Source organism: Cottoperca gobio, chromosome 10, assembly GCF_900634415.1.
Source record: "Cottoperca gobio chromosome 10, fCotGob3.1, whole genome shotgun sequence".
In the NCBI taxonomy this organism is placed as follows: domain Eukaryota; kingdom Metazoa; phylum Chordata; class Actinopteri; order Perciformes; family Bovichtidae; genus Cottoperca; species Cottoperca gobio.
This window is the reverse complement of record NC_041364.1, coordinates 10144810-10165731: the sequence shown is the minus strand read 5'-3', so window position 1 is coordinate 10165731 and position 20922 is coordinate 10144810. Positions and strand designations below refer to the sequence as shown.

General features: G+C 39.9%; 1 protein-coding gene across 5 annotated transcripts in view; it reads right to left on the bottom strand.

The window, feature by feature from the left end:
- macrod1 (mono-ADP ribosylhydrolase 1) overlaps nucleotides 1–20922 on the bottom strand; it is a 106023-nt gene that overhangs the window by 83637 nt on the left and 1464 nt on the right. For all 5 annotated transcript variants that reach the window (XR_003832940.1, XM_029441863.1, XM_029441862.1 and 2 more), the window contains exons 2-3: nucleotides 20460–20558; nucleotides 18418–18525 (exon numbers count right to left, since the gene is read on the bottom strand). Coding sequence is in view for 4 of the 5 variants with exons in the window: in XM_029441863.1 (XP_029297723.1) it covers nucleotides 18418–18525; nucleotides 20460–20558 (207 nt within the window). In the remaining variant the exon portion in view is untranslated. The remainder of the gene's footprint in view (nucleotides 1–18417; nucleotides 18526–20459; nucleotides 20559–20922) is intronic.

The following is a 20922-nucleotide window of genomic DNA, read 5'->3' as shown; positions in this document are numbered from 1 at the left end:
TAGGCTCTGGTGGTCTGGGTTCCTCTGTAGCGATGGATGGAGAGGACATCAGTGGAATAAACAAGGCAGAGAATAAAGTAAGACAGCCTCCGGGGGATTATAACCACACCAACTGTATGAATTAGGCTGTCTATCAGAAGGAAGAGCCACTTTAGTGCCACTGCAAGAAGCCTCTAGTGAGATGGAAGGAAGAAAAAATCACTTCTCCCATAACCATGCTGAAAGCATGTACAAAAAGAGAACTAAATTGTGCTTGTACCAACAGTTGTCCTCTATTCAAATTCCCAGCCTTATGTGCTTTATACCAATGGAGGAAAATATTTACAAAAATTAAAAGCATTTATAACCTCAAGTAGTCTTTGGCTCATTCTCTGTCCAAGACTGACATTAAGTGAATAGTTGATAGATTCCTTTTCTTCACATGATAAACCATCAGGCATTCAGTTTCATCTCCAGCCTACACGAGGAAAATGTGAAGAGAAACAACTCTGGCTGAGCAGCGCTTCAGGCACTGGGCTCCTGCTGTATGGGGTCCTCCAAAGCTCTCAGCCTTCACTCATGGTCGGCTTACTGCCCACCTCTCCGGGGCTGGACACTCTGGACCGCAGCGAGACCTCAGCACTTGTAGTTATGGCAACTTGTGATTCTCTGGAGTACTGACTCTCTTTCTTTCTCTTTCTTCAGCAGACGCATACACAACGCAGCCAAAAAATAAATGAATTCCAGGAGCACAGTAAATTATTCATTACTTGGTTGAAAAAGCCACAAAGTGGATTGTGATCACACCAGAGGTCCAGCACACACAATGTGCTGCTGGTTCAAGGCTGCACAATTTAATGATGAAACAATAGGAATTAATAAAATATCGACAACTATTTGACCAAACAATGGAATCACAACCATTAATCTACTGTAATTTAAGGAGCAACACTATTTCACTGCTCTCTCTCCAACTCATAAAACGTGGATAGTGACAAACAATTAAAAGATAAAGCAGGTGATATTCTATATTATATATATAAATTCCATCAAAAGAACAAACCCAACAATCAATGTCAGCTACTAACAAGTAATGTATTCTCTGTTTAGCTATGTTATTTCTTTGTGCCAAAAAGGTTGTTGTCCAAAAAAACGTTTTGTTTTTTATTATTATTATTATTATTAATTTGTTTTAAAGGCGCCAACCATGAATGGCAACGTCCCTGGTTGGAGTCCAGCCTGGGGAACTTTGTTGGATATCATTTCCTATCTCTCTCCTCTCATTTCCTGTCAGCTCTCTGGTGTGAATCTGGTAATAAACACTAAGAAGGAAAAGAAAAACATAATCTGTTGGCCAATATTAGGACATTGGAGGCCTATCGTATCAGCAAATAAGTCGCTGATAAAGAAAGAAATTGCAGTAGAAAAATGCCTGAATACTGAATGTTTGAGGTGATCTAGAAACATGTCCCACTCAGTAATTAACTCTATGTATGTATCTATGTAAGCAAGTAATCTGTTTACAGTATGTGAAACATTTTATCTGACCCGACAAATGTACTATTTACTCCTGTTTAAGTAATATTTGCTAAAAACCACAATGGCCATCTTTTTTTCTGAAATTATTTGGCCTTTTGTAATAATTCAAGTATATTTTCATAATCAGTTTTTAAAGATTTATGTCTTTAGTTGGAATAAATAGGCTCAGAGCAGAGTGTGAGGTTAAGTCGAAAAGAGACAAACTAATTCAATGTTGGTTTTGGTCTTTCCATTGGATTTGTAGGCAATAAAATAAAAACATAGAAAAACACCAGCCTTTAAAAGATGCAGAAAGATACTGGTTTCATCATATGACATTTTTTATAAAACCTTAAGAGCGTCTCATTCTGTATATACACACCCACACAATAATGTGCAAAGATTAACAACTCACAAATGCACGCAGATAACTGTCTCGCTCATGCATGTCAAACCCGTCACATGCTGTTGATCTTGCAGAAGACACAGAAAGTAAAGGATGAAAGGGTGTGATAAATCTTTTCACTGCTTGACGTTACTGTGATTGAGGTGTCCCGTGTATCCCAATGCATCACGGTGTCCTTGACTTTTTTTATGACAGAGAAATCCATCTGCACTTTGCTTTCCGTTTACTTGACACACAGAGACTAAACATCAAATTGCAATTTCAGGGATAAATATTCTTCATTTTAAATCTTCAGCGTGATGAAAATGAATTGGCCAAAGAAATGCTTTTGCTTGTGCACTGAAACAGATGTTTACCAGGGGCTTTGCAAAACAAAATAATACGCTTTAATGGCACACGTTGAATGGATTACTAGTTTAAAAGATCAATAAATCTGCAGCTAAGATTATATAAAGTCAGATATATCTATGACAATAAAATGCAGACCACATTATGGGCTACAACATTCTTTTTCTCTCTTATGGACGTACATCATCATCAGAAACTGTACAGGATGTCACTATGTTGACCTTTTCACTCCATGAACTAAATGCACTACTTTATGTTCCACTTTCATCAAACATCATATACTGTAAGAACTATGGCTGACACGATACCAGAATTCTGTGGTCTATACCTATACCAGTGAAACTCCACGATTCTCAATGCCATATCTCTACCGCAGTAAGAAATACGCTACCTGCGGTACTGTAGAAAAACGAGTACCGTCACGTTTTCAGAATTTTGGCATTGTCTTGGTACCAAAGTATCGGTTCTTTTGACATCCCTAGTAAGAACTGATGTACGGATTGATCGACCTGTCTGTCAGTCTGGCTCTGACCCAACCCGTGGACAATGGTGACAACAGGATAAGTGGATAAACAGTTCCTATAAATAGTCTTGTCATTTCCTAAGCTCAGATCAGGCGGGGCCGACAGCATCCGCTTCAGGCACCACTTCACAACAATGTCTGATAGAGCGCAATTACAAGATCGTAATTGTGTGCAGGTGTTCCGTGTGTGCTCCCTGTACTCTCTGTGTGACGTGTTTGTGATTATGTGACAAAGCATCGTCTGCGACGAGGACATGTGAGCAGACAATGCGGGCCCCTTGTATTTGCTGGTGGAGAGAGGGGAAGAGGACTCCGGGTTAGATTAAAGCCCATTTTGGAGGTAACAATAATACATCCTTCGTAATTTGTTCACTAAGCTATGATTAAAAAGATGAGAGAAAATGGAGGCTTATTGTCAAGCTGAATTATACGTATTATTCAAATAGCACTGCCTACAATGAGGATAATCTCCCCCCAATGTGCTTTTAATTTCCATATCTAATTTTGTCTCAGTTCTAGTCAACATCATTTGCACAGCTGGTTCAGTGGAACAGAAATGGATTCAAATGTCAAAAGTCTAAATGAAAAACATCAATCATCAAAGGTTGATAAACTCATTAAAAAAGCCATTCATCAGGTGATTGTGGACGCACTTAGCGTGCGGTTTTTTAAGGAGCTACTCAAGTATTCGACCAGAGCAGCCAAGGAGACGAGGACTTTGAAGGCACAGCCAAAGACTTAATGCTAGGCTGATTACTTCTCTGGCACTAAAACCAATATTTGAAAATAGGTGCACTATTATTATCATAAAGAACTGGGGATACAAACGATTATTGCTACACTAAGGAGTGCATTAAGTGAGACAGCACAGAAAATTGAACTCTGCCCTACACAAGGAAAGACATACAAGTTTGACAGCTGGCTGCTTTACAAACTGCACATTATTGTCATACTGTCACAACCTCAGAGGACTTGCTTTATATACTGTAATATCAATAAAGTCTGCTCACATTTAGTCCGCCATTTTGAATGTCAGATAAAGCGCCTGTCGAATCATCCAACAGCATCGAAAACTGTGGTGGAAATTCTGTTATTCAATAAAAGGTCAACAATCTCAGTAACTTGTCTTTGAGAGTTTTAAGAAAGAAAGCTTTCTGCAGAAAGGATCCAACACAGAATACAAGAGTCTGTCAGAGTGAAGAGCGCTGGTGCTCGTGTGCCGTTATAAAACCCACTGATTTATTTAGATTATTTTAATTGTTTTTAAAGCACTGCATGGACTGACACCAGCCATATCTACAATCTCCCTGACCTTGGAATAGTTTACGCCTCATGGTCAGGTCCTCCTCATCTATTACTACAATTTACAATTGCATTTCTTGAATCAACTTAATTAGTAATTTGATCACATGAATGTTTTTAAAAAGGACCAATCTTTTCCAATCCGCCTCTCACTGTGAATTATGGCAGCCTACATAAAGTGCTCTTTAAAAACACATGCTTGGCTTGACTTTCCAACCATGGAATTGGGAAGGACTGCACCCGATTACAAAACAGACAATCTGACAGTCACGCTCGCTTTATGTAACAAGTGTCCAGGTGTGTGTAAGGTAGGGTTTGAACTTCTCTCTCATGCTTTACACAACTATTCCAGGCACTTGTTGTGCCTTCGAGAAGAGACTGCCCAAAACTATGCGTTGTTATATCCAATATAGTACATTTATAGTGCATATACAACAAAGTCATGAAAAAGACAGATCAAGAAGGCAGTGGGGGGGAAGTCAGGAAGTGGCTATGACGGCAGGCCATTCCATAGACTGATAATCGCACTGAATTGCCGTTGCACTTCTTTCATTCAGCATGACATCGTGTTAATGTTAGCCGATATCTTGATAGGAGGGGTTATACTCTAACCAATCAATAGCGAGTGACGAATACATCTGGCCAACATTATATCCAGTCGACATGGTCGACTGTGGCGGTAGGAAGTAACATTTTTCACAAATGGCGAAGAAATAACTATTCAGGTCTGCAGCCATGCTTATCATTCAGATAAGATGTAAACCCTTTAGATGTCTTTGGACGGCACACTACGGACGGAGCAAAACAGCTAAACTGAATCCAGCAATAGTTTCCCCTTGAGCACCTTCAGGAGATCTTCTCCCGGCCTACCAGGAGTCACAACGCTACACAACAAACCAACACATTTGACAGAAGCTCTGATGGGCCAAGTGCTGATGATCAAGCTGACTCCTTTTCTCTTTTACTCCCTCATTCACTCCATCTCCTTCCATCTCCCACATCGGCCCAATCAGGCTAATGAGGCTCGCACTTCCTCCATCCCTTCCTGCTCGCTAAAGTGGCGATTGATTTGAGGGGTGGGAAAGCTTTTAACAAGGGAGGGGTGGGAGAGAAATAATTAGCACGAATGAGCTTTTTTGCAAACTCCTTCAGTTTGGCCTTTCTTTTTCTGTTTATTTACTGACCTGGACAACATTAGGGATTAACTCTTCAAGGGTATGCTAACTTCTCAATGTCAGGGTGTAAATCAATCTGAAGCTGTAAACGAAGGCCCGTTTGTCTAATACCAATGTCTCATCATCTCGAGTCACATCTCTCAGATGATGTCTAAATGGAAGCGGTAAAGAAAAATTCAGGATGAATCTCTGGTGATGCACCATGATGAATCATAACTTTTCTTCCATCTTCCCACTCAAATTGAGACACAAACTGGGTATCAGAGCATCCTGCGGAAACTCAAGGCACTGAACCTTGAAAGCTCAATTTTTTCAGTACACAGAGAGCATTAATGTCGCTGCCCAAATGACCAGTAAAGTGGTCTTTCTGACAGTTGTACCGTAATAAACTCGGACAGATCTAGACTGGAAAAACTAGAGCAGCAGCACTGTCTTAATTCATTCTGCAGCCCATTCACGGAGTCACTGCAGCCTCCAAACTTCGCCCATGGCAAAGACACATATCTAAGAGGACAGAGTGGCTATAACACAACTTCATTGCAGTGATGAAAAGTATGAGATAAAAGCATTTAGATTTAAACTAGGACAAGGTCAGCAGTGTGCATGTTAAGGAACCTCAAAAAAGTGCTGGAAAACTACAGCTGAACATAAAACTAAATATCACAAGCACAGTTTCAAAGCTCCTTTTCAAGTAAATTTGAAGCCTAGAGACCCTGATTACTTACAGTGGTGGATCATCTCAAGCCTTAAAGATATGAAATACGCCCACAGCCTTTAATTTACTTTACCATCAAAAGTCAAATCACTTCAAGTGGGTGTGGAAGAGTAATTTTCTATTCATTTGATATGTATTTTTAAATCATAAGGAGGATTAAGTGAGGCCTCAAAACAAATACAGAGAGAAATGTCTTTGGCTTAGACATTAGCTGTCTTCAGAAGCAATATTACTGTACAGGGACCACGGTAATTATAGCAAGCATGTCTCCTCAGTGACAGGCTACTAACATTAAAGATTTCAATTGAATTTTTTATTTCACATTAAAAAGGGTATATAAATACACATTTTTAATTTGCATCGCATAAAGAACAGTCTTCAATGCAGAAGAAAAATATTATAATCAAGCACATTTATGATTGAGACAGTATCTGTGTTTGCACATTAAATACAATCATTTAAAGGTAAAGCAACTTTGGCTACAGACCAGAGCCTATAGAGCATGTGTTAATGGATTAAGGGTTTATTCGATTGACTGAAAATTAAATTGGTTTTTCCAATCAATTTTGATAATCAATTAATTAGTTAGTCAAATTGACTGGCTGAAAATATGAAGGTTTCCTGCCTTCTTTGTCTTACATGATAGTGAACTGAATAATTCTTGGTTTTGAACTGTTGTCCGGATAAAACAAGCAATTTGATGCACATTTGCTACACAAGAAAAACATGACAAAACAACAACAGTGGTGCATTCCTGTAGGCCTAATGCAGTTATTATTATTTTTGCATCTTAAGGAATGTAACCAGTGGGAACAAAACAATTATCTGGGAAATATGGCTGGCATCTTAAAAAACAAAAAAATGGAAATCAAGGAAACATTGTCCATCAAGTTTGACTAAATTGACTAAATTGTATCATTGACACAGACACACACACACACAGAGTCCGCCTCCTCTCGTCTCATCAGAGTCCTGCGCTCTGTCCTACGGTCCACCAAGTGCAATAGTTTGATCCGAGATGCCACGATGAGGCCAGGTCTCTGTATTATGTGGGCAGTAGGCACAACAGTCTATGATCTCTCATTGCTGGATTAGCTTGAGTCTTATTTCATCCATTTTATTTTCCCGCGACCTGACATCAGACAGGAATATGCTGGGTAGTCGAATAGCCTTAGGTCCTAGCTGGGTTAGTTTAGCTCCCATCTCGGCTCTCTTCCCTTCCTCCCGGGGCGGTCGACTCCACTTTTGGTGGCGTTTGGTTCGGCTGGGTGGTCGGAAGATACCGCGGGCGGTGAAAGTCTCATGGTCCGCTGCACTTTATAAATGTTGAGGAGTGTCAAATGCCATATGTGCTCCAGTAATAAAGATGAAAAGACAACAAATTAAAACAAAAATGTAGTCAGTTCATGGGAGCTACCGGCCGCTGAATCTACAAGCACCTCCATCCATCCATCGTCTACCGCTTATCCGGGGTCGGGTCGCGGGGGCAGCAGCTCCAGTAAGGAACCCCATTCTTCCCTTCTCCGGGACACATCCTCCAGCTCCAACTGGGGGATCCTGAGGTGTTCCCAGGACTGTGAGGAGATATAATCTTTCCACTGAGTCCTGGGTCTTCCCCGGGGTCTCCTCCCAGCTGGACGTGCCTGGAACAGGTGGCTCCTTACTAGATGCCCGAACCACCTCAACTGGCTCCTTTCAACGTGGACCTCCGTCGCAATAAATACTAAAATGTTCATGACGAATGTAAACTTTTCTGTATTCTTTGTGGTACACCACAAGCACCCGGCTCTATCTTTGACACTGCCTATCACTTCCACTCCTTACTGATGACCTTACGGATTAAACTCCATACAGATAAGACTCATACATTTTTACCTCACACTCTTATCTTTCCACTAAAAATGAAAATGGGTTAACGTCTCCATGTGGCACACTCAAAGTCCAACGCTGTAATTTTGTCCTGGTTTAGAAGTGGATATAAAAAGTCTACACACACACATACTTGTGAAATTGTAGGATTTTGAAATGTAAAGACAGAAATAACAACAATATAAATGTCAGACTTGTTCCATCTTTAATGTGATCTTCCAACAAACAAAAATCCAGAGAAAAAAAACAATAATTTATTTATTAGGAACATTTTAAGTAGTCTGCACATCCTTTCATACAGGGGGCTCTGTGATCAAAGTTAAGAAATCACATTCAAAATCATGCCTGTAGGTAAATAGCGCACACCTGCCATCAATGAAAGTGATTCTGATTAAAACCAGATTAAAGTCAGCTGTTGCTGTAGGATTTGCTTGAATATTTGAGGTTGCATCATACTGCGACAGACATGGTCACTCCTCGCATGTGACTACCATCACCAATATTCTGCTCATCTAGGCAGGATAGGGTGGCAAGACGGAAACCCTTTTTTCTTTTTCAAAAAGGAACCTCCGAGCTTGACGGTATCATGCCAAAAGACTCATTCAGTCACCCCAAACCATGTGGGAGAATGTGTTATGGTGTGACGAGACAAAGGTTAATCTTTTAGGCCTTAATTGTAAAAGGTATGTTTGGCACAAAGCCAAGTCAGCTCATTATCCAAGGAACACCGTACCCACTGTGAAGCATGGTGGTGGTAGCAGGTGGAAGCAGTCCCAAAGCATCTCAGCTGGGTCAGGTGCCCTTATCAAGATAGACAGGATAATGATTAGCTCCAAATGTCAAGATATTTTGGCACAAAACCTGATGGCCTCTTTCAAAAAGATGACCACAAGGAATTTCACATTTCAACATGACAATGGCCTAAAGCACATATCTAAGTCAAGCAAGGCATGGCTTCCTAAAAGGAAAATCCAAGGCATTGGCCCAATCAGGGCCCAGCCCTAAAAATAAAAAATAGCCCAACATACAATGTTTGAAATGACCAGTCTGGTTGTGCAAAGTTAAGTTAAAAAATATTCACAAAGACTTGCTGCTATAATAAATGCAAAAGGTGCTTCCACAAAGTATTAGCCTGTCGGGATGTGCAGACTTATGAAATCAAGGTGTTGTAGTTTTTGTACTTTAATGTTCTAAATAATTAACTACTTGTTTTGTTCTCTGAAGTTTTGCTTGTTGGAAGATCACATTGAATATGGAACAAGTCTGACATTAACGTTGCTGTTATTTCTGTCTTAACATTTAAAAAAACCTGCAATTTCTTAAGGGTGTGTAGACTTTTTATATCCACTGTAGCTGGTAGAGTGGAGAGGTGGTCATGGCAGGGCTAGGTTTTGACAGCATATCATATTTACTCTGAAACTCAAGCAGCATCAGCAATACCAATTTGCTTCTGTAAGTGCATGTGTGTGTATAGACAGTTGACGGGCATATCGTGAGAACGTGTCCATTAGCGCTGCTTCACAAAACACAAAGTCAGCGCAGTGGGGATACTGCTATAGGAACTAAAGCTAAGGAAGTGCAGTTACTACGGCAGGGAGAAACAGTGCAGTTCATGAGGGATCTGTAACCTGTTCTGCTTCATAGCAGCAGCATATGAACTCTTTATACTTTAAGAGTAAACAATACAACAACTCTTAATTAGATTGGCAGAGATCGCAAACCTCCACTAAAGGCCAACGGTGCCTTCACATGCTCCTTGGATGGTCCCATTTCGGGAAGTTTTTCTTTCAGTGTAAGAGTGTTGATGAGCTGGTGGTAATGTGGAAACAACATGTATGCTGCAAAGAAGATATGTTGTATTTTATTGCCCAGAGCAATGATGGTTGTTTAAAATGTTGTTGTTCCAGCTTGAGGAAGCGAACATTTGAATTTTCCCAGTCGGCTACTCATTTTATTATTATTCCGACACCACATGAATGAAGCAAAAATGGCAAAAACGCAATATTAACGGAATTGAAACCAGTATTTTTTCTGTAATCCTGCTAACAGACAGACAAACAATCCGAGGCGAAAACATAACCTCCGTGGTGAAGGTACTTAATTCTTACAAAAGCAGAAAGGTCGGCTGAGCGCAAGTACTAGGTTTTTATTTTATCTTGCTTTAGTTTGAGCGTCCCTCATGCATCAAAACACACACACACACACACACACACACACACACACACACACACACACACACACACACACACACACACACATAAATAAACTCAGACCCACTTTATAATATCTGTTTTGAAGCTTTCTTAGAGCACACACAAGTAAAATATCTGTCTGCAATAGCAAACTTGGTGTGACATTTTGCATCTTGTAATATGAGCCTGTCCTAAGAGGAGCTGACAAGAGCTCTAGGGTAGATGTATGGTAGCTGCAGCACAGAGAGACATAGAGAGCACACACTGTGGGGGCCTGTGGGACCTCAACAGCCTCTGTGCTGGGCTTTTCATCACCTCCTCTGACCCCCGTTACTAACAGGGAGGCTGGGTGGATCATAACAACACGTCCCTCCTGATTAAAACCTTGGATAAGTGACTTGATGAAAAAGTGGCAGCCATCTAAGGATGACATGCGGCCTTGAAAACATTAATTCCCCAGGCAGGAAATAAATGCTACAGCTGGCTACAACTTCATTATCCTCTAATAAGTGCATGATGTACATACTTAAAACAAACAGACTATCAACAGCTTAAGCTCTGAGACTGGAGTAGATACATTTAAAGTAGATCTGTGACAAAAATCACTTAATCCATGGTCTGATGCTGGAAAATCCCTTATAAAGAGGTTAAGCATGCAAAGATTTCCACTCGAGTCAAATAAGGAAAATGCAGCTCAGGTGAAATCTGAAAAACTATTTTGGCCACTCCGAAGCAATTTACAACACCAAGTCGGGCCTGACAATCTTATATACACACTCTAGCACAGGGGCGAAAGCGTGGATGTCTGCCAGGCTGATTATGGCTCTAAGCACAGCGCTAAGCTCCATTGACAAAGCCAGCTAAGAATCAGTAAAGCCTTGCAGGAAGAATGTGATGCTCTGCCACTGTAGGCTAATGCTCTTGTAAGGGGCTCTCTACCTGTACAAACGAGGATTCGCCCGTTTTATCCTCTTAAACTACCAAAGAAGATCTCTGAGCACATCTCTCTCACCTTCCTCCTCCAGCTGTTACAGTCGATGTCCTGCTGCCCGTCTGTCTGTCCGAGTGTACTCGTTCATGCCTTCTTTACGCCCCGGTGCCTTCATCCCCCTCATCCTCTATAACCCCAAAGCCTCATAAACAACCCCCACTACATCTATCGGTCATCATCAACCACAGACTTCTCTGGAATCAATAAAAGATGCTCCACCGCTGGGTTGAATTTATATTGCCCCCAATGGAAGCATCCAAGCTCAAAAAACACTGATGTTCAATAATTGATGCTTATCTCAAACACTCATCCTCAGTGCATTGCAATAATGAAACATTAAGTTGATCATGGAAAGTTTCTGCTGAACTGATGTCTTCAATTCAAGATGAGTATTTTTCAATTCACCTTTTTAACCGTTTATCGATTTCAGATCAGTCGGTCATTACATTTTACGTGAGATAATGTGAAAGCTCTGAATACCATATCAGGCTTTCCACTAACGTCCAAAACCTTAAAATCAGTCACTTAAAATGGTCATATATGACAAAGAAATTGAGTAAATCTTCACATTTGAGAAGCTGAGAACAGAGAATGTTTTTCAATATAGTTGCCCATTATTATTCGACTAATGAACTAATAGATTTATTCTAAGAAGAAAAACATGCATTACATTGTACATTTTACAGACCACACTATTAATTCATTGTTTTAAATAATCATCAAAAACTGAAACGGAACAATTGGGAGTGGTCTTGAAGGACAAAACACTTTACGCTTTCACAACAGCAGCTTGTGTCACTAACACAACCGGAACGAGGCAGCGAGGCGCCATCACTTGACAACTCAAGCATCAGGAGTCACCAAAGAGGTAGTCATAAAGCATCTGTCAAGCAGTCAAGAAATACCGTGTAGGATGTTATAAAGATGGTGAGCCCAAGAAGACAGACTAAAAATGTCTCAGAAAAACTTTCCACATTCCCAAAACTAACTGCTTGACAAGGCGTGTTGGAAATGTAAACAAAAACTGTTGTTGATCTGTTAAAATTTAGTTTTCATGCTTACTGTAATTTACTGAAGAAACTCAATTTAAAAATGTGAAAAATGTTTACTGGCCTACATTTGCATTGTTCCCAGAGTGATTTATTATACAGGCGCCTGAAATAAGTTCCTCTTTTTACTTTTTAAGCTTCAGATAAAATGCACAAATGCCACATATTTAATGAGTGAGTTGTTTAACAGTCATCTAGTAACTACATTGATTAAGATAAGATGAGCCAGGATCCATCTTATTCAGCTCAGCAGGTGTTTGATTGATTAATGGAAGTGAACTTTGCAATTAGTTTGATAATGACCAGTTATGAGCTGAAGTTGGTTTTTAGTTCATATTGGCAATATGGACTTTGTATTGTCACTGTTTAATGGCTGCGATCAGATGGTGGGAGGACATGAGCATAATAAGTAAGTACATTAGCCGCTATCAAACTGTCTTTATCCTGAATCAGATGTTGCAGAAGAGGAACTTTATGATGAGATTTGTCATATTTTCAGGCCAGTACGTATTAATGAATATAATGAGTTTGTGATGCCTTGGCTGAATTTTTCCACTTGTTATTGTCATTTGACTTTGAGCAAAGTTGGTTTCTGACCTTTGTATCGACTATACATCCAAACTTCTGTTGTTATTCCTGATGAGCAGTGATGGGATGTAACTAAGTGCATTTACTCAGGTATTGTACTGTAAAAACTCTACTTTACTTCCCTATGTCTCAGAGGTAAATATTGTACATTACATTTATCTGACAGCTTTAGTTACTTTACTTTACAAATCAAACAATTCGTTTTTCTTTTCTATCCAGTGGAAACTAAACTAAAATATTTTAAATTATTGTTCTGATAAATCTGGAGATTAAATGTTCCTTTATGTGTTGAGAAAATTCTCCTACTTCTTAACCTAAATAAACTATTTAAAATGAAACAAGTCTTTTTAGAGACAGTGACGCTACAAACATATAATGATTTTATGGAATATGATGCCTCGCTGTAGATTAAACTACCCAGAAGAATAAAAGAGTGAACACAACCAGAAACGTCAGCAGTAAAATGCAACAGACCCATTAATGCAGCGGTAATATTAATCCAGAAGCATCAGATATAATAGTAAAACACTGACAGGGCACATTTTACTTCACAATCAATACTTTTACTTTTGATACTTTAAATACAATTTGCTGATTATACTTACATACATTTACTTAAGTAAAGCTTTGAATGCAAAATGACTTGTAGTGTCGTATTCTCACAGTGTGGGATTACTTTTACTTGTGTAAAAGGATCTAAGTACCTCTTCCACCCTTACTTATGAGTCAATCTTCAGGCTTTTAAGTTTGAACTTGTCAAGTTATCCATTAGTCATGATGACCGGCGTGTTTGTGCTTAGCTTCTCTGACGAAATGCTTGTCCTTGTCACGCACAAAGTTCCTTTTTAAAAGACTACTTCACAATGACGCCATACTGACAGTAACATGCCACATACAGTGAATTTGTATGCAAGACAAAGGGTTGCTTCACCTGCCTCATGACTTTCTGACCTTTTTTTCCTCCCTGCCTGTTAACATACCATCTCTGCTATCCATCTCCTCATCAGCCCAGCTCTTATTCTAGGTTTCTTATCTGAGGAAGTTACAGTACAGTCCCCACTATATTTCTCTCCCATCCTGTCTGTCACCTGCAGGCCAGGAAAACTATTGGCTCTAATCTTGTATCTCTCAGCTGTTGCAACGGTGAGTGGGTTTCCAGCGCTAACCAACTGCTTTATCTCTGACCTGCAGGGGAAAACCTGGGAGACCCTATCTAATGCGCGCGCAAAAATGATTGTACACCTGCACTCAAAAGTACACCACCCCTCCACATTCATAGAGCTAGATAAATGTGTTTATTTTTTACTTCTGGTACAAGCGGATGTAAACATGCAGACATGTATGTAATTTTGCACACACACACACACACACACACACACACACACACACACACACACACACACACACACACACACACACACACACACACACACACACACACACACACACACACACTATTCTTTATCACTTGACGGTGCACAGCTTAATTTTAGGGACAGTTTTTTATAGTCTAGCCTAAAAGATTTATCAGCCGACTGCATTTACTCTCACACACAGAGTTAGCTCCACTGGAAGAAAAAAAGGACATTACACAAAAAATACTGGAAAAACTTATATGTCCAGTTTTTTAAATCCTTTTCAATTAAATTTCAATTCTATGTGGGGAGAAGAGGTAGGCCAAAATAAATGGCATTTAATGTCAAACACGATAAACACGACGGCGGCTGAGAGTAAGTGCTGGAATGGAAATGAGGAATAAAACTTTTGCGAGTGAAACTGCAGCTCAGTAGAGCTAAGCAAATTTGCATTTAATCAATTTGAAAAAAGGTTTTAATGCAAAGTTAGTTGCAGAGACGTCGAGCCCATACACACACACACACACTCACACACACACCCTCCAAGAACTCATCACTCCAAAGACATTTCATTGTGCAATCCATCTTAATCAGCTAGCCCATCAGAGACAATATATCCTCCCCTCCATCTCTCTCTCCTTCTCCGGACGGAGTGATTGAGGGGTGTAAAGAGGAGGATGTTTCTGCCCGTCGTCTCCTCCCCCCAATATCCCCCCCCCCTCCTCCTCACCAGGACGGCTCTTAAGTGCTTGTGGGTTTTTATGTTTGTAGTGTTTTATAGGAGTGGGCAGGAGCCAGGGGCTGTAAAAGTGTGGAAGGAAGGGGGAGGGCAGGGGGGGGGGGGAGAAGAGGGAGGAGTGGAGAGTTACTGTAAATCCGATCTTTATTGAGAGCGACACAAACGACAAACAGCGCCCACACAGCCTCCCTGCAACGCCCACTTTACCTGATCAATCAGTGCTGACTGAGGGAAGGAAGGAACATGGGCTGCGGTCAAATAGTCTTTTTTGCTAAGGAGGGTTCCTCCAGTGGCAGCCATGATCAGAGCTGGTTGAATTCTCCAAATGCTAAGAAAAGGTGCTTTAATGCATCTCGTTTTGCGTTGGGTACACTAGACCATCCTTTACCAAAATGAAAGCAGATAATGCTGTCCCACAATTCTTTGCGGCCGCAGCACTTAAAAGCGACGCACCATTAGTCCGTCGATAACATCCGCCGTTGCCGTTTAATTGTAGGCTACACTATGGAGAAATTGAAAACATCCTTCTCAGGATGTGCGATTCTGTTTTGGAATGAAATCCTTAGGCGACTTGGAAAAAACAAACATCCGTAGCCTAGTGTGAGTGCAGATTCTTTTAACAGACTTTAAAACTTGTCTTTTGTCCTTATGAATTCGCCTCCTCGTCTTCCCTTGACCGCATGATGTTTTCCATTGAGGTCAAGGAAAAGTAGTCAGGAAAAGACGTAGAACGTCTTTTTTTTTTCACTGCCTGCAGCCAGGGTGAAGCAGCATATTACTTAGTTTCCTTCTGTTCATTCATAAGTCTCCGGTGCTTCTATGTCTTCCATGTATCCACATCCACATCTGTGTGTTTTTGTGTCTGCAGTCAATTGCTCATCACCAGTCAAGCCTGGAAGCCCCCCCCCCCTCGCAACCAGTCTACCAGTATAGCGTATAATTGGCCACAGTTGGCTTCAATTGAATGTTTGCTGCGTTATGGGCTAAATTATTCTTCAAGGCCTCTCATAACAGCCAGAAAGAAATCCACAACACTCCCCTCCACATGTCAAAAACCACAGGCGCTGATTTGTCTGCTTACAAATGCTGATGCTTTGCTGTTAGATCTGCAACAGGAGAATAAGCTTGCAAGCAATTTTCTAAATGAGCGTAACTAAATGTCTCTTTTCTAATTGTTCTCTTGGCCCTCGATGTCTGTTCGCGTTTTATTTTAATGTCATATCTCTTTAAGTGCGACGGACATCACTGAAAGCCTCTTAGTCAATCAGTTAGTCATCGAATGAAAAGGTCAGCCGCTTAGTCGACAAAATGACTACGGAGACAGTCAGCTGGCCAGCCAGTCTGTCAAACGGAAGAAGAAAGCGGACTCTGCTGCCCAGAACCCCTTTGTGGGTACCCTGTACCTGCCTGTTGCCATGGCAATGCAGTCCGAGATTTAAATACTAGCCTGTGTCCTCTGCCTACGTTTCTTCTATCTCCTTCTTTTCACTCCTCCAGACTCTCCCCTCGCTTTTTGTGCGTCGGTGTTCTGACACTCTCTCACGCTGCGTCTCTCAGTCATGTTTCCGTTGTGTCTTTTCAGACTTCCTCCGTCACCTTTCCTCGTCCTCTCTGCTAAATGACACTTTACTAGCCGTCTCCTCTTGTTAATGCCATGCTACTTTGCATCGTGCGACTCTATAAAAGGCTCTTGTAAAAACAAACGACGCAACTCAAAGTCGCCTCTGCAAACACACAAGAGACAAATTACACAAATTACAATTACTTACTGTAAGACACACACACCTAATTACTTTAACATTTGCAGGCAGATGCATGAATGCTCGCAAACCCAAGCTGCAGTAATGCCACAAATGAGAGTGAAAGTTCAACATATTCACTGGATGCTGGCACAGCGCACACCTGCTGACAGTCAGCTGCCAATGAAGATCTATCATTTTCTGCTAAAGCCTCATCATCAAGCATCATTTAGGCATGCTGGCCTTCCTCAATCTTCCCCGATGCACCATCTGTGCCAAGACACCGATTACATTTCCCCCAAATGCCCCAACAGCCTTGTGGGAAAAGGTCTTCAGTGAATTAATTGGCTTTTGGCTCCATCTAATGGTCACTGGATCTAATCCTACCTTAAGGGCCGGAAAACAACAACTTCTGGGAGGAAGTGTGTTACGTAAGCATCGACTACACCAGTTTTTTTATTTTATTATATAGATCATACGACTCATTTAGTGAAATTTCTTTAGGTTAGATCAATACAGTATTTTTACTAGAATTAGCATCAGCTTTCTATTGTTATTCAGCTCAATTATGACAGCTACTATTACTAAGTTTGTTTAATTCATTTTAGAACCTGTCAGTATTTTATTGCAAATAATTACATTTCAGTATTAAGATATTTTTCCCTATTTTGAACTCAATTCTTTAATTTGTATTTATGTGTTGCTGAGACAATTAGTCAATATATCAAACAGAAAATTATTTGGCAGCAATTTTGATCACTAATTAACTATATATTATAAATTGTATATACAAAGTGAAAATGGCAAACACTAATTTGTGGGTCAGTTGAACAGAATACGACATTTATTAACGTAACTTTGGGCTTTTAAAGCTAGCGATGGACCTTTATTTCATGATTAGTCAAAAAAATAATCAACAGATTAACTGATAATGAAAATAATCTTAAATTGCAGCAGTTGAAACGGGTTAGAGCAAAGAAAATTGAGTTTTGCCTGGTAGCTATAATAGATGTAGTGTACCCAAAACAAATGCCTAGGGGATAGTACGTAAACAGGACAATAAACAATGAGTCTGGTTAGCAGGGACCATTAATAAAACTAAAACAAAGCACACCCATTGTGTATACATGCAGTTTGTTTAATCCAAACTGTTCATATTATATAGTATTGTAAACTATGACTGATGTGATACTCAAATAAAAGTAAAATAAACTTTGTTCACTGACTTCTGCTTTCCAAACAGCAGCTATCACTAGATTAAATCTAAGGAGTTGATACAGGCCTTTGAGCGTCACACGAGTTGAACACCAGTTACATTTCAAAGCAACGTATCCATAATCTGTTCAGTAAAGAGACTTCAAATAAACACGAGCTCTGCTTTTAGGTTGATTTGCTTCCTTTTGAAGTTTCCAGGGAGTCGGTCAGCAATCCTTTCGATTCGAAACCTTTTTGTTGTTCATGTTTTCCTGTGTCCTGTATGTACATGACTTTAAAGAGAACATCACAGTACAAACTAGTTGGTAACCACATAAAAGCCGCTAGCTGTCCCTCCCACACGCTGAGATAACATCATATCCATAATGAACACAAGCCGCCCTCACTGTTGTTTTGTGCTAAATGTATATACAGTGCATTCACATTGATGCACAAACAAACTCGGGGCTGCGCTCAGTTTAGCGCCATTTTCTTTAATCTATAATCCTTTCATATTGCCTGAATGGTTGGCATTCTTCCTTATATTTTTCTTGTGTATGTGTTTATTTTTTATTATTACTTTTGTTGCAAATAGAGAAGATTAAATTGCTTTTTTATCTTGTTTTTAAAAAAAATTCATCATGTGTGAAAAAGTAGATCATTGGGGACAATGTTGGACTGCTAATCTGCACACTGATCCAAAAAATAATAATATATACATTTCCACACACATACCTGCATTAACAATAGCGTCTATCTCCAGCTTGGTGATGTCACCGCTGTAGAGGGAAATCTTCTGGTCCAACTTTTCATTCCTCGGGTAGAGAGTCTTTTCAGAAGCGCCTGATAATGAGACATACACACATACAGTTCAGTCTCAGGATCAGTTTTATTTATCGGATAAAACTGAACAAGGAATATGCCTTGGTGGTTTGCTGCTTTACTTAACATTTAAAACACTTAACATTCTTTAATTAGTGATATCTCAAGTTTTAGGGTTAAATTATAGAAGAGGATATGTGTATGTTTTTATGATTCCTTATCAAAGTGAACATGAAGTGAACATGTTATGTCCAAATATCAGTCAACACCGCAGTTTGAATAGCAATACTATGATAAATAGAAGTATTGTGCACTGCTGCTGTATTCTATTCTAATTTACAGTGAACAGACTTCATGCTGAATAAACTGCTCGACATTTCAAATAGATTTCAACGCCCATTTTATAGATTCAGGTACAAAACTATATATCTTTGTTCACTGTTTTGATGTCACGGTTGTAGAGTGCGAGGCAACAGGGATAGGACCAGAATGCAGATGACGAACACAGACGGTACCGCTCAATGATTTAATGCCACAATGAAGGTATTACAGTATACAGGCAGGTTCAGGTACAGGGTTAAAGTCACGGTAAGGTTTAGTTTCTGGTGGCTTGAAAGCAAACGTACAAAACACACAACTTTGACAATCTGACAGGGAGTGAGTGGGAAAGAGCTAGTGAAATATCTGCAGGGCTGATGAGCAGGTGGGCGTGGAAGGTCAGGTAACTGTCTGGGACTGAAGCATTTAATACAGTCTATGGACTGCAGGGAAAGAGGTTATTGCAGGACAGGAGGGAGTGGCTGGATGTAGGAGAGGCGACAGGAGAACTGAGGCTGAAACATCAGTTCATGCAAAAGAGGCAAAGTGAGCTAAGAAGTATGACGTCATGCGATATTTATGTAGAATTTAAACTAGAGCTTTGTTATTATTTGAGGTTCTATCTGTGCTCCATACTATGTGATCATGGTCCAGAGCCACACAAAGAAATAAACAAATGAAAAGGTCTGAGGGCATCTGGTGGTGAAAAGAAAGTGGATGGCAATAAATGTGTTGGAGGGACGGAGAGGCAGAAAGTGACATTTGAAGAGACACTAAGATTCGGTTATTACCTTTTTTCGAAGAAAATGTTGTTAACATCAATATTTGTAATCGTAACTGCAGGAATTAGTTCAAAGTAAAACCTTATTTCACGATTGAGTCCAGTGTTGAATAAAATCTGTAGTAAGTAGGCACCTGAAAGTGTTCCATTACATTTTAGTAAAGTGGGGCACAACTTCACATACTTCCAAGATGCATGAAACTCCAGCAACACTTGTAGTTTATCGAACAGTTTTATTGTAAGACCAACGCGTTTTGGCTCGTGGCCTTTATCGGGGTCGCCCATAACATAACATTTGCCTTTACAGTCTTTAAATTGAGACTACTGGGCAAACAAACTTGAGACACAACGTACCATGGCCTTATACTCGAGCCCTTTAATGAGTGTAAGAAGGTCAAAATGTAATTGTTTGCTTGCATTTCTCTATCAATTACACATTTCAAATAGGTTAGATTCTAACCCATATGAGCCTTTTGTGTTAGAAGCAGAGAAACTAAATAAAGACGGTTTGAAGCACTTTGCTTGGAATAAATGACTATATGTATTGAAGCTTCTGATGTGTGATAATAAGGGATACACTTATGATGATGTTACATTACATCTAATCAGTATGTTTATCTTTAGCTTTGTGTTTGCTTAATAGTGTTGATCTGTGTGCGTCAGAAGCTTACATTACATTTTGCATTCAAGATGCTTTGAACTCTTTAATTTGCACATAATTTGAAAATGCTCTTGATGTGATGTGGCAAAATATCTGATAACACTAAAGTTTTCATGCTGCAGCTCTCCGGTAAAGCATAACAACCCAACCCTGAATGAACTTGACGGAGACTTTGACTGATGTCGGGTGTCTGACCTGCAGTGGGAGTCCACACCGAGATGTCGTCCAGCGGCACAAAGTCAGACGTCCTATAGTGCTGACGCCTGTCCTTCACAGACAGAGACAGCAAGGAGTCTGAGAGAGACAATGGAGGAAGACGATGGACAGCGAATAATCTGTTAGCTGGATATAAAACATTTTGTTAAGTATTTATTTATTTATGTTAAGGGACAGAGAAACATGGTACTTCTGGCAAACCAGACTGACGAAAAGCTTGATGAAGAATAATACAAGATAACTCATGCACCTGATGAACAGTGAAATGTCTACAGAAACATGAAGCGTGTGGCGTACTACGTGATTATGTAACCTGAAAGTACATAAAGGTCTATGTGCAGCTTTTTCACTTAAACTCCAGTTATTGAAGTACAGATTTATTCTATGAAGACAGCAAAATATTACGTGAAACATTTCATAAGCGTGTATATAATTTCATAGA